The sequence below is a fragment of the Blennius ocellaris genome, assembly GCF_963422515.1.
Source record: "Blennius ocellaris genome assembly, chromosome: 12".
Classification (NCBI taxonomy): Eukaryota; Metazoa; Chordata; class Actinopteri; order Blenniiformes; family Blenniidae; genus Blennius; species Blennius ocellaris.
The window spans coordinates 25,599,599-25,614,425 of record NC_137661.1 but is presented as its reverse complement, the minus strand read 5'-3'; the positions used below and the strand labels follow the sequence as shown (position 1 = coordinate 25,614,425).

Genomic DNA, 14,827 nt, shown 5'->3' with positions numbered 1-14,827 from the left:
AATATATACAGACAAACTTTACAAGGCAAAACGGCGACTGATCTGGTCGTGTCTTTACAGCCCGAGGCCCCGTTTCCACGACAACGCAAAACAAGCGTGGCCACTTTTTTTGTTGCACGTGTAGGCCACGCCCCCCATACACACACACACACATGGCAGGCCACACCCCCTCGTTTTTAACTTCCAATGCTTTCAGAAATGCATTTTTTTTAAACTGTGTCACTAATAAGAGAAAGTTTGTGTATTCCGAGCCGCCATGTCGGAGGAGCTGACCGCTTTGAGTGATGCGTTCAGGGGCATCACGTAAATTCCGCCCTCCGCCATGTTAAAGAGCTGCAGGTAGCGGGGCGACACGCTCAACGTCATTAAAATACGACCGACGACCAGGAGTGCCGAACTTTCTTCCCGTTCTTACGGAGGATGACTCGGTCCTTCACCGCGCGTGCACAACCGCCGCCGCAGTAAATAGTCCCTTCTGCGCATGAGAAAAACAAACATGGCGTCCTCCTTCTCGTTTTATCGTCCATGTTGGTAGTTTTACCCCGAATAAGCGTTTATAGCGTGTCGTCTCGTTAGTTAAAAAAAACAAGCGACGGCGTTTCCAGTGAACGGGGGAGGGGGAGGGGGAGGGGGAGGGGGAGGTGGGGGGGGGTTTCACTCTTGCAGGCCGTGGTGGTGTGTGACGGCGCGCTGGTAGTCCTCGGGGGAGTTGAGGTGGTCGGCGACCCCCGGGTGCTCGTAGCCGCGGAAGTAGCCCGACTGCTGCGGGTAGAACAGGAGCTGGCGGGCGAAGAGCGGCTCCACCTGAAACACACGACGCACACGAGTCACGACAAAACCGTTTTTTTCGGTGCGGATTCCGGCGGGTTCCTTGGCGCCGTGGCCGTCTGGGCCGCTCGCCCGGTTTGAGGCCGGCGTCGGGTTTACCTGGACCGTCAGGCTCCGGCTCTGCCGCTGCGGGTCCAGACACTCGTCTCCGAAACTCAGCAGCACCAGGAAGCGGGGCAGCGGGCGGCCGTGCAGCGAGAAGCTCTGGAGCTCTGGGGGAACGGAAACATAGAAATAGAGTAAGTTTAATATTAAGACATTGGCGTTGTGGGAGGGGCTTCTGTAGTAAAGTTCCTTTTCTCATTTCATCTTGGAAGTGAAAAATGAGGTCATAGCTCCATGTAATTAACTCCACCTGCAGATTGACTAAATTACATTGATACTTATATCATATATTTCATATGGCATATTGCATGTACATATACACCATTACTATAGGTATTACTGATATATATATGTATTGTTATTGTTTGTTATTTTATTGCTGCCATATTGTTATTTTATTGCTACCATTATTAGTAGTACTATACACGAGTATTATACACTATTACACATTGTTATTATCTGTATTATTGTTATTATTATTATATAATGCCTACTTCTAATGGCTCTGCCACTGCACCTTACTATTTATTTATTTATCTTGCTTTTATCTCCTGCTTATTTCTAAGTGCCCATGTTCCGTTCTGTGTTTTACTTTATGTCTTATACCCAGATATTTTTATTTTTTACTTTTATTTCTATTCTATCGTATTTTATAATATTCGTATGTACCAGATTGCTGCAACAAAACAATTTCCCTTCGGGGATGAATATAATAATTATCTATCTATCTATCTATATAATAAAGCATCTCGGCGTAGGAAATTCCTCCTCTCTGCTTCAGCAATTGAACGCATCAGGATGAGTGGGAGACTAACGAACCAATCAGAAGCCGCCGGGACCACACGGTATCAATTGACCAATCGCATTGCTTGTTACCGGGCGGAATACGAAACCGGGGAGCGAGTCGTTCGTTGTGAACAAGAGCAGATAATTCGCTATATTTCGTCGGGAAAACGAGGAATTTAGGCAAAATTAGACGGTGAAAAGTAGTGACGGACATTATAAACGTATTTTAGAGGCTTTGAGAAACACGACCGCTATTCTGTCGCCCGTCTTTTAGCAAAAATTAACATCAAACATATGTTTGATGTGCGTGCATGAACTGTATACATAAAACTTGAATGTGTTTTGTAAAAATAGTAATATTAGTGTGGCATTGTCTAGAGAACCTCGTTTTTATTTTTTTGCTTCAAATGAAACTCTTTCATCTGATTAGCTGGACAATTGAGTGTTTTGTTTTCTGAAGACTGCCAAAATAAAATCCCCCCCCCCCCCCCAAAAAAAAAAAAAAATTCCAAGACACAATAGTGAGTGAGGCAAACTGCTTTCAGAAGAAAGTGACGTGGTGACATTTGGTTTGATGTGGTGGAAAGTCCAGGTCGTTAGTTTGTCACAGCAGGTGGGCGGGACCAACCACCAGACAGGAAGTGCTACCTGCCTTGTTTTGTTTTTCAAAACTTTCACCGACTGAATCTTTCTGTCTGGAAAACCTGTCGATAATATTGATCCTATATCAAAGTTGTTGTTTTTTTGTTGTTATTCATCCCGAAAACCTTTAAAACTGAAGCGAACAGTTTGATTAAAACCGACTTCCAGCCTAAAACACTGCATGTGACACATTTTACCATTTAAGAACCACTTCCTGTCTAAAGTACTTGTTTTATAGCCGCATCTGTTTCCAGCTGGTTGGTTAATATTCTACTGTTTTCTGGGTTTTTTTGGGTTTTTTCCACAGTTTCCGTCGCCGCTGTTGCACTTTTGCTTAAAAACGTCGTTAAAAACTTGATTTTGAACGACTGAGCCTCATTTACTTTTATTTATTTTGCGTTTATTTACAAGCATTTGTTTTTTTCACAGTTTCCGTCGCCGCTGTTGCACTTTTGCTTAAAAACTTGATTTTGAACGACTGAGCCTCGTTTACTTTTATTTATTTTGAGATTATTTATAAGCATTTGTTTTTTCCACAGCTTCCGTCGCCGCTGTTGCACTTTTGCTTAAAAACGTCGTTAAAAACTTGATTTTGTTGAACGACTGAGCCTCGTTTACTTTTATTTATTTTGCGATTATTTATTAGCATTTGTTTTTTTCACAGTTTCCGTCGCCGCTGTTGCACTTTTGCTTAAAAACTTGATTTTGAACGACTGAGCCTCGTTTACTTTTATTTATTTTGCGATTATTTATTAGCATTTGTTTTTTCCACAGCTTCCGTCGCCGCTGTTGCACTTTTGCTTAAAAACTTGATTTTCAACGACTGAGCCTCGTTTAGTTTTATTTATTTTGGGATTATTTACAAGCATTTGTTGTTTTCACATTTTCTGTCGCCGCTGTTGCACTTTTGCTTAAAAACGTTGTTAAAAACTTGATTTTGAACGACTGAGCCTCGTTCACTTTTATTTATTTTGGGATTATTTACAAGCATTTTAACTCTTGAGGACAATGAAGCGATGAAGTTGCATTTTTGACTATATTTGATGTCTGCAGTCAAGTTTAAGCGCATTGAGGAAAAGAAAAAATTGAATTGCAACTTGATTTATTTCTTAATTAATGTTGAAGTACATAAACTAGTGTTTGTGTTACGCGGGGCCTGACCTGACAGGAAGTCCTGCGTGTGCAGCAGCTTGCAGGTCACCTCCCTCTCCAGCTTGTTGAGTTTGTCCCCGAAGCCCGCCTGCCAGTAGACGCGCCCGGGACACAGGCGGCGGGCGTACAGGCCGTCGGCGCCCATCCACAGCAGCACGCCGCGCTCCAGGGCGGACGGCGGCGGGCTCGGCGGACACCCGTCGCCGTCGCCGTCGGCGGGCAGCGGCACCACCTCGGGGCTCCCCGGCGCCGGGTACGGCTTGTCGGGCGGGCAGGGCGTGACGTGGCAGCCGTCCGGGCTGGAGGTGGTCGCCTCCCTCACCAGGGCGCCGCGGGAAAACACCGAGACCAGGAGGCGGGGGTCTGGAGGTGGAGGGGGGGAGGGGGGGGGGGGGAATGTTTTAGGAATTCTTCCCGTCGCGTCGTCGGGACGTGAAGCGAGAGGAAGAAGTGACTCTGTCCCCCGGGGGACGTCCACCCGGAGGAAACGGGATGTGCGAGTCCGGCTTTGTGTCACAGCGGAAACTCGTCTTCCTGCTTCGCCCGTCCAGAGACTCTCAGCTCGTCTCCGTCTGACTGTCTGTCTCGCTCTCCATCTACCTGTCTCTCTCTCTCTCTCTCTCTGTCTACCTGTCTCTCTCTCTCTGTCTACCTGTCTCTCTCTCTCTGTCTACCTGTCTCTCTCTCTCTCTCTCCATCTACCTGTCTCTCTCTCGCTCTCCATCTACCTGTCTCTCTCTCTCTCTCTGTCTACCTGTCTTTCTCTCTTCTCTCTCTGTCTACCTGTCTCTCTCAGTCTCTCTCTCTCTCTCTCTCTCTCCATCTACCTGTCTCTCTCTCTCTGTGTCTCGCTCTCCATCTACCTGTCTCTCTCACTCTCTCTCTCTGTCTCTCTCACTCTTATCTACCTGTCTCTCTCTCAGTCTCTCTCTCTCTCTCTGTGTGTCTCTCTCTCTCTCTCCATCTACCTGTCTCTCTCTCACGCTCTCCATCTACCTGTCTCTCTCTCAGTCTCTCTCTCTGTGTGTCTCTCTCTCTCCATCTACCTGTCTCTCTCATTCTCTCTCTCTCTCTCCATCTACCTGTCTCTCTCATTCTCTCTCTCTCTCTCTCCATCTACCTGTCTCTCTCATTCTCTCTCTCTCTCTCTCTCCATCTACCTGTCTCTCTCTCTCAGTCTCTCTCTCTGTGTCTCTCTCTCTCTCCATCTACCTGTCTCTCTCTCTCAGTCTCTCTGTCTCTCTCTCTGTCTCTCTCTCTCTCCATCTACCTGTCTCTCTCATTCTCTCTCTCTCTCTCTCCATCTACCTGTCTCTCTCATTCTCTCTCTCTCTCTCTCCATCTACCTGTCTCTCTCTCAGTCTCTCTCTGTGTAAAATCTAAATCTTCCTCATGTATTGTTTGTTTCAATGAATGAAAAGAAGTGAAGACAACCGTGACCCTCTGACCTCCTGCAGCTTCTGTCACACAGATTTAAAAAAAAAAAAGAAAAAAGAAAAAGGTGAACTGAAAGTGAACCTGCGAGAGCCTCTGCCGATCGGATGCTGGCGTCCAGCGAGAAGGGGGGGGGCTGGCTGTCGGCCGGACCGTACGAGTAGATGGAGGCTCTGAGCTGGTACCCTGCACACACACACACACACACACACACACACACACACACACACACACACACACACACACACACACACACACACACACACACACACACACACACACACACACACACACACACACACACACACACACACACACACACACACACACACACACACACACACACACACAGAGTTTCAGCGCTCGGTGCTGAGGCGGCCGGTATGATCTGAGGGGGGCGGGGTTTGGGGGGGACGGTACCGTTGTCCATGGGGGGGCTCTGCCACGGCAGGCTGCGGGGGGGGCAGGGGCACTGGGAGAAGGGCAGCTCCGACAGGGAGGCCGGCTCGGGGCAGTAATCCCTCCATCCACAGTCTGCGGGGGGCAAATACTGGGGCATCTAGTGGACCAGAGACATAGCTCATCACACACACACACACACACACATTACTGTAACTCAGTACTGATTACTCTCGCCAGTCACATTTGTGGCAGAAGGTTATGTTTATTTATTGGCGTGTATTTATTTAGTTTGGTTTCTATGTATTTTACCCACTTTTTCCCCCCAAAAATATAAAAATCTGCATGAAATGTAATGATTTAATACTGCAGACTCCAAACTACATGATCCGTTTATGGAAACACATTATTCTAAGTAAGCACGTTTAAAAGAAAAAGTCAACATTATCATCGGCAGCGAGTGAAATCAGAGCGTTAGTGAGAAACTGAGATACTTATCATGTTCTAATTCAGGGAATCTCTCTCTCTCTCTCTCTGTCTCTGTCTCTCTCTCTCTGTCTCTGTCTCTGTCTCTCTCTCTGTGTCTCTGTCTCTCTCTCTCTCTCTCTCTGTGTCTCTGTCTCTCGCTCTCTCTCTGTCTCTCTCTCTCTCTAGCTGTCTCTCTCTCGCTCTCTCTGTCTCTGTCTCTCTCTCTCTCTCACTCTCTCTCTCTCTGTCTCTCTCTCGCTCTCTCTCTCTCTCTCTCTGTCTCTCTCTCTCTCTCTCTCTCTGTCTACCTCTCTCTCTCTCTCTCTGTCTCTCTCTCGCTCTCCATCTACCTGTCTCTCTCTCTCTCTCTCTCTCTCTCTCTCTCTCTCTCTCGCTCTCCATCTACCTGTCTCTCTCTCTCCATCTACCTCTCTCTCTCTCTGTCTCACCTGTGTCGGCATGGCGGGGTAGGGGGACGGATGCATCTGGTGCGTCTGGTAGCTCACTGGACTCAGAGGACTGTCCTCCTGTCGGGGTCCTACATGGAAGCAAGGGGGTGTCCCCCCAAAAAGAGACAGAAACATGAAGACGTCAGTCCGTTTTGACCTTCACCGGTTACGATTTTTTTTAGTTTCACAGTGTGGACGTGGGCGGGACTGACTTTTCTTGGCCCCCTCGGGGATGATGCGGTAGACCTTGTAGGGGTCGGAGATGTCCAGCTGGCTCCGCTCCACCAGCTCCTCGAAGTCGTTGCTCTTGTTGAGGGCGCAGCGCAGGCGCGTCTTCCAGGTGGGCGGGTCCGGCTTGTCCACGCCCTCGCGGAACTTCCCTTTGAACAGCGCCCAGGCCTGCAGGCGTCACCGGCAACGACGCGTCACATTTTAGAAAAACGACCCCGTCTCGTTTTAAAGGTGATGATAAATTCACTTTCTAAAGGTTTTCCGGGAGGAACGACGCCCCAGAAGTGAAGAAAGTGTGTCCTCTCTCTCCCCGGCTTGTTCCAGGTTTTAAAAAGTGTGTCGCTCCAACCAGCCAATCAGAAATCAAACCCTATATAGTGTCATCGGGGGGTTCAGCCAATCACAATCAAGGTAGGTTCCTCCCCCTTTTAACTCCTCCCACAATTGGACAGCTCTGCTCTGGCACATGGCGCCACGAGAGGAAGTACTTCCTCCTCTCTTCCCATAGATGGGCGTGTCTGTGGGCGGATCCAGTCCAGCTCACACAAGACACAGCAGATTCTGAATGCAGCTCCTATGACCCAATATTCAAATGGAGGGAAAATCAAGGAGAAGCTAGAAACTTTGAATATTATGTTTTAGAACCAATGAGACCAAGTGAAAGTTTTGTAAAGCTGAATAATGTGACTCCTTTAAAGTCCACTGTCGGGCTTTTATCTCTTTTTTCCCCCGAAAACGCAGATTTAAACTGTTCTGTTTGGACAAAATCATCAATTATAAAGAGCACTTCTTTTCTTTCTTTTTTTTTTTGTCATTTTCAACTTTTCTTTTTAATTCCTACAAACTTTTTTCCCCCAATCTGGACCAACTGTTTAAAAAAATAACTGTGAGCTGCATGAAAAGGCATTGAAATATAATGAAACTCTTGACTTGGTCCGTGAGTTTTGCATGACTGTTGAGAGTCTCGTTCCTCCTGCAGTCAAAAGACCTTTTAGAATGACTAACTTCCCTCAAACAGTCACAACCAAGGGGTGTTTTTACTCACACAGAGTATGAGGTACACGTGTTTTACAGGTGCTTTACGTCTTTCTAGAGCGCTCACTCACTCACTGGAACATGTACTTTTATCATTTTGGGGGGAAAAAAGTTCTAGTTAGGAAAGAAAATTCTTTCAAATATGAATCTGTGCCCCTTGAAGCTTAAGTGCACATTACTGAGTACTACTGGTTGTACATTTATAGTTTTAAAGGCAAATCAAACAAATCATATCAACATAAACTCAATTCCAGAATTCCCTTCAACATTATTAGTTTGAAAGAAAAGATACATGAAAAACAGATTTTCACTACTATGGATGCGGGATCAGTCTCCACTGAACTTTACACTCGTCACATTCAGGCTGCTGGTGGTTCAGAGTCTTGCTCAAGGACACTTCAACATGAGGGTGAGACGGGGAATTGAACCTGCGACCTTCCGAATGGGAGACGACCGGCTGTACCAACCGAACCCCACAAATGAAACAGTCAGTCAACTTTATTGTGCCTTAACTACAAACCAGGAGCAACAAATCTGCTGAAAAAGGAAGATCAAACTGGATCATCCATACTGACCTTGCTTGTTGTACAGCGGCGTCCTGACAGTGACTTGCTCTTTCACCAGTTAGTGTAGAACTAGTCTGCATGTCTGTCCGTCAAGTGAAGTTATTTAAACTCCTGAATTCAGTGGATAACTGAGCAAATACTTTCTGGAGACGTCATGTATATGTCAATATATAAATCTCTATTTGTGTTTCAAAGAAACATTAAAATGTAAAATAATTAATGGTCACATTGAAAAATGACAAACAGAAATGATTAGGACGAATAATGTCGAGCACATTTTAGATTTTCTCTTCTTCTGTATTCTGTTGTTTTGGGCTTTTTTTCACTTCTTTTACTTCTGTTATGTATTTTTGCCTCTAGTTTTGTCTTACTTCCCTTATGTTTTTATTTTCTTCTTCTTTTGTATTACATCTGTGCATTTTTTTCCCTCTTGTATCACTGGTGTCCTGGATAATTTTATGAATTTTATTTTTATTTTTTTAAAGGATAGGCAAAAATATGCTTTTGGACCAAATTCTGCTCCAAAAATTATAATAATAATAATAAAAATTACTACTACTACTACTACTACTACTACTACTACTAATAATAATAATAATAATAATAATAAAAATTACGACTACTACTACTACTAATAATAATAATAATAAAAAGTACTAGTAGTACTACTACTACTACTAATAATAATAATAAAAATTACTAGTAGTACTACTACTAATAATAAGAATAATAAAAATTACTACTGCTAATAATAATAATAATTATAATAAGAATAAAAATTACTACTACTACTACTACTAATAATAATAAGTGAACTTTTAAGCACTATGAACTGAATGAACAAAATTAATATTTTGCACTGCAACAGTAATAAATAAATAAATCCTTCATTATATGAACTTGGGTGTACCGGGTGATACCCCCCCCCCCCCCAGAACGACGCTCCTCCGCCCGCCGCTACCTTGAACAGAGCTGCGTCCTCGTCCCGGTTGTAGTCCTGCTTCCCCGCGTGTTTCCAGGGGATCCTGAAGATGCTCTTGCCGTCGTTCTCCCACACCAGCCCCGGGTACTTCCCGCAGTCCACCTGCTCGATCAGCCACTGCCGCAGCTTCCCGTTGCCGCTGCTCCCGGTTCCCCCGTAATCCGCCTCCGGGCTCATGTCTTCCAGCCTCCGCATCGCGCGGACGGATCCGATGAAAGACGTTCTGAAAGTGCGCGGGAAAGACCGACGGTCGTTCGGATCTCCTTCGGTAAAAAGTCTTTTTGACGGTCGAGGCAGTTTGGGGCTTTTTTGAAAATCACTCCAGAAAGTCCGCATCGTGCCGGCGGACCCGCTTAAATCCTCGGGGGGGGCGGGGACTCGGAGGCACGGAGGACTCCCCCCGGGGGCGGAGGAGGACTCACCTGCCCCGCGGCGGAGGGGGGGAATCCCTGCCGGAAGCGCTTCTCTGTCACAACGCGCAAACACGTGGAAAGACGACGACTGTTCTTTGAAATGACGAAGTCAGAAGAAAAGATGCGCAACGGGAGTTCGTTTCACCGCAGGAGTTTATTTTTTACTGCAACGATCAACAACTTCTGCAAAAAAAAACCAAACAAACACTTCTGAGTATCAGTGATGGAGGTGTGAAGTATTTCCTAATCTTCTGATTCGGGCATCTTGATATGATTGAAGTGACTCGAGATCAGTGGGATCGACTCTGTCTGAAGGTTTCAGGTTCGTTTCTCCCATCATGTCGAAGTGTCCTTGAGCAAGACGCTAAACCACAAACTCAATATTGACATCTCAAGTATTTCTAGTCTATTTGTTGCTTTGACCATTGTCAACATTTATTTCAAAACAAATATCAGAATTCTTTTTGAGAAAATAAATCCTTTACAATGTACTTTTACATATTGTTGTTTCTAATTGATAATTTATAAATTTTTCATATATCTTGTGTATGTCCATATACAGTATATTCAGTATAGTATCATATAACTTTGTTTACTATTTTATTAATAGTAAACAAGTGCATGTAAATACATTTTTAGGAATGACCTTTGTGAAAAGCTCAGTTGGAAGCCCATTCATATCTTGAAGTCAAAATTATCAAAAAAAAAACTATTGGCCTAGTGTGTAAAATTGTAAATGTAAATGTGTAAAATTCACCTATACCTCAAATCAATAATAATATAAATCAAAAAAATGTATTGTGGATGATAATGAAATGTTTTTGTGTCAAATATACTTAATAATCTGTCTAAATGTGTCAAATATACTTTGAAATTCAATCCTTCAAATCAACAATGCTGGAAAAATGAGTCAAGGACAAATTGCCCATGTACCGAATTTAACTGTGTTAAAATGGGAATAATGAGCTTTAGGTGTAGAAATTTCTAAATATTTTTTTTTTTTAAAGGTAATAATCAAACAGCTCGATGTCTATAAAGAGTACATAGTTTAAATTTGCAAAGAAGGAAGTGGTTGTTTGGGCTGTTTGGTTGTGTATTTCTTTTTTTTACATATTGATTTTTTTGCATGTTTCACCTCATTAAATCGTTTCCCTTCACGATTCACTAGTTTCCCAGTAGTTCATACAAATCGCTTGGTTGTTTCTACAAAAATCCGCAAGATGCCTCGAAATCCAACGTAAGCTAAAGCGTGAATTCGAGAATCGATCGTTTCGCCGCTCCACAGTGCGTTCAGAGGAGCTCGTGAGCTAGCAGAGATTTCCAATGCTTTAAGATGAATAAAATAATGAAATAAATAAATCAAATGACAAGAAGACCCACTGGGGCTCCAGTCTGTTTGTGTAGAAAGTCATATTTCAAGAACAAGACACGGCACAATGTGACTACCAGGGGCACTGCACACGACACGTCCCCTCGCCGCCGTGCTTCACCGCCCGTGCGTGATGTTTGACAGTTGGCGGCCGGGACACGACGAGGCGAAGGGAACTGACGCCAGCGACACAACAAAAATCCCCAATCAAACCCCCGGCTGCTGATCCGATCTCCGGGCGCAGGTTTTCAACAGGTCCCTGGTCCCTTCGTGGGTCCAGGCAGCAGCAGCAGGTCAGACCAGGACGCCCAAACGGGCCGTTTCAGGTGCCGCCGCTCGTCACTTCCTGGCCATTTTTACGAATCAGAAGGTTTTCGATCTCCTCTTCGTCGTTGAACGAACCCTTCCCGTACCGCTCCGTCCACCAGGCTCGATACTGAGGGACGGAACGAGACGTTGAGAGACAAAGAGGTCAGATTATCATGTAGAAAGATTCATTGAAGTGTACGTAAACACGCAAGCCCTTGGGTATTTAAACTCTTTGTTGACGGTTTGTGTGTCAATGGACCAAAAGCTTCAGGATCCTGATGCTTTGTGTTTTATTGACTGGCAGTGAAGTCACATTGGGTCTCATGGGGATCAAAGAGTTTTGATGACAATGATGATGATGATAAATGTTGATGGTCCGATCCCTCATCTCACCCTGAGCAAATGTCAACATACTTTTGGGAAAGACATTGAATCTCAAGTTGCTGCTAAAGAAGGTTTGTCCATTTTCCCTTTTGAACTCTATGTAAAGAATCTTTAGGAAAAAAAAACAAAACCCTAAACTGCCAATCACAGGACCCGAGGTCTGTCCAATCTACCGCCTGAACGATCCCTTCACGAACATATAGAACTTAATTTGATAGGGCTTTCTCGAGGACCCGACCGACCATGATAATCGGAAATAATCAGTAATCTGAAACGATTAGCATCGTATGAGCTAACGGCTAACATGCTAGCGATGTAGCGACTCAGTTTCGCAAACAAATTTGGCGTTGGCGAATGTTTGTGTTCTACCGAGTGTAGCTCTAGGTTTCACTGATGAAAATGAAATATTCCGTGTCTAGTCTGTGTTTTTCGTGCTCGACCGAGGCCCCGCCCACACAACAATCCCTGTAGCAGAGATGCAACACCCCCTGTAGGCCTGGCATAGGTACTACATCGTTTTCAGTCATTTTCATGGTGCCTTGTGGATGAAAGAAAAAAAAAAAAAAGTATGACGGGGAAGAAAAAGGAATTATTTATTCCCCAATATCGGAATGAGTCCTCGTTTCCACACTGAATTGTTTGGTTACTGTAATTTGTGTGTTGCAGAGTCTGTAGTGAACGAAATAAGCTATTTTTATCCAGTGGCCACAAACAAATGACATGAAGGTCTTGAAAGAGTAAAAAAAAAAAAAAAAAAAAGTCCCTGATGTTACAGCTTGAGTCCAGGTCTGCTTGTACTTCTATATAGAATCTATAGAATCTGCTCGTCACTCAACGGGATGTGAAACCGCCAAACCTCGACCCTGACCCCTCCCTGGTGCTTTTTTAAGGTTATATAACATGTGTAACTTTCCAAAACCAAAGAAGCATGCGTGCTCTCTGCATGAAGCAGATGACCAGGTGTGACCTGAAAGCAGGTGGCATTCAAAACTCTTCTTTTTTTTTTTTTTTTTTTTACAAAACTTAACCTTTTAGAGGTTCCCAATTCTGTCATTGATTTCCAAAAATGAGAATAATAATGGTACTAATTCTGGTCATTCTAAGCACATATGTACCAGGTATCAATTGATAGTAGTGTATTTATGTTTATTTCACAGTGAGGATATCAAATGATATTTCCAGTCAGTCTATTTTTTTATTACCTGCCATTAATCGTGATAAATCCTTACATTAGATGTGATCAGTTACAATCCAACTTCACCACGCCTCCTTTACATCATGCAGCTTCCCTGTGACAGCAGTATTTAAAAAAAAAAAAAAGAAAAGTTTGTGTAAAGTAAGAATGCTTTCCCAAACAGAAGTGTTGCAAGATTAAGTCGCCGTAATTTGACACCGGCATCACAATTCATTCAACAGAAGCAGAGTAAACGATGTACACCATCGTTTACTCGTTGGTGTACATGGTCATGGCACATTTGGCGCAAAATAACCTCCCTTATATGATATTTTAGATGCAAGTCTTCCCAGTAGTTCTCCGTTGAAACGAATGCGATTTCGCTGGAACCGGAAGTGCGTTTCAAACGGACGTGTGGGACGGAAGTAAAAGTGGGCGGGGCGGAATAAGGTGAATAGCGTATAAAATTTGCATCGGCGTCCCCAAACGTAAGTGAAAGGTGATATATTAACATTGTGGCGGTTGTTAGGATCCAGGCCTCTCACCCAGAGGATTATGGGTAAGGGGGCGGGGTTTGGGTTCTCCCGCGCCCCAACTCCCGCGAAATAAAGACGTGTTCCAAGATTCAGCTCTGCCTCATCCTTCGTCCTGCCACATCCTTCGTCCTGCCCGCGCCCCAACTCCCGCGAAATAAAGACGTGTTCCAAGATTCAGCTCTGCCTCGTCCTTCGTCCTGCCACATGGCAGGACGAAGGACGAGGCAGAGCTGAATCTTGGAACACGTCTTTATTGCGCCAAACACAGAACAAGACTGGAACAGCCCACAACAGCCCGGGCGCGGGAGAATCCAAACCCCGCCCCCTTGCCCATAATCCTCTGGGTGAGAGGCCTGGATCCTAACAACCGCCCACAACGTATTTTTTTGTGTACAGTCCGGAGTGGGTCGGTTCCGGGCGTTGGACCCTCACCTCGCTCAGCTCCAGGTTCTCGAAGTCGTCCAGCTGCCTCAGGAAGCCCAGGTTGGGTCCGGCACACGGCCTGGCCGACCTCACGGCGGCCAGGGACTCCACCCAGCCGCGGCCCGTCACCGTCATGATGTAGGCCACCACCAGGGTGACGCTGCGGGACACCCCCGCCACACTGGGGGGGCAGCACACACACACACACACACACACAAAACGACCTTCCATTTAGTTTGCTTCCTGTCCTTGTCTTATCGTCTCCAGTGGACAGAGTCTCACCAGTGGACGAGGCAGCCTTCCCCCTTCAGGCGAGACTCGTGGATGAACATGATGCTGTCCCTGAAGTACTGCGTCCTGGTGAAGCAACATTCAAGAACTTTAATGGCCCAAGGACCCTCAAATACCTGATACGTATAGAAATATATATAAGAACTGCGAATGAGTCTCTATCTTTGTCGGTACTCACAGGTTTTGTTTGGAGTGGTCTGCGGCTGATATACAAAGATACGTCTTGTCCTGTCAACAGGTGAGAAAACACAGATTTAGACCCTCAGATGAACTAAAGAAGAAGAACATTTGTTGAAAGTTCTGCCCGTTCCAGGATCTTCATTTCCTCGCTACCTGCTGACACACTTGTAAGGAACAGGCATTGGTGGGACGACGACAACATCCTGACACCTGGAATCAGTTTGCCAGGATTTTCCAGTTTTCCAGGGGTTTTTTTTCCCCAAGATTTGGAAAATACTTTGAATATAAGGATGAAATAATCAGAGTTTCCAAATGGGATACGATTTATTGACAAATAAACATCGTGACAATGAAGGGATTGATCCAGAAAACACAACTTTCTTTCTTTTCTGTGTGTCGAGTACATGCAAGTGTAATAAATAAGACGTTACCCAGCTGCTGGGAAAGGTCACGACATAACGGTGTTCTTCAGTGTGTGTGTGTGTGTGTGTGTGTGTGTGTGTGTGTGTGTAGGTTGCACCTGGCAGCTGATTGTACATGCACTGGACAGAAACCAGCTCGTCCCGGTATGACTGCACCGCTGCAAAAACCCCACAACCCTCTGGGACCAGGCGAGCTCAGACAGGTCAGATCACACACGTCTATAATGGTGATTTTTATATTTTAAATAT

The 14,827-nt window shown here is 45.0% G+C and overlaps 2 protein-coding genes across 2 annotated transcripts in view; both read right to left on the bottom strand.

Annotated features, from left to right (window-relative positions):
- Positions 1 to 654: 654 nt before the first annotated feature.
- Positions 655 to 9,254, bottom strand: LOC308137654 (interferon regulatory factor 4-like; the record flags this gene model as incomplete). Its single annotated transcript, XM_080506414.1, has 8 exons — positions 655 to 804; positions 928 to 1,040; positions 3,523 to 3,876; positions 5,032 to 5,133; positions 5,368 to 5,506; positions 6,264 to 6,352; positions 6,476 to 6,662; positions 9,057 to 9,254. 8 exons carry the CDS (start codon positions 9,252 to 9,254, stop codon positions 655 to 657), a joined length of 1,332 nt encoding a protein of 443 aa, XP_080362540.1.
- Positions 9,255 to 9,625: 371 nt separating this feature from the next.
- LOC308137660 (dual specificity protein phosphatase 22-B-like) overlaps positions 9,626 to 14,827 on the bottom strand; it is a 12,189-nt gene continuing 6,987 nt past the window's right edge. Inside the window, exons 4-7 of the mRNA XM_080506422.1 lie at positions 14,155 to 14,204; positions 13,968 to 14,042; positions 13,695 to 13,866; positions 9,626 to 11,295 (exon numbers count right to left, since the gene is read on the bottom strand). Coding sequence (XP_080362548.1) covers positions 11,182 to 11,295; positions 13,695 to 13,866; positions 13,968 to 14,042; positions 14,155 to 14,204 — 411 coding nt within the window. The 3' untranslated portion in view covers positions 9,626 to 11,181. The remainder of the gene's footprint in view (positions 11,296 to 13,694; positions 13,867 to 13,967; positions 14,043 to 14,154; positions 14,205 to 14,827) is intronic.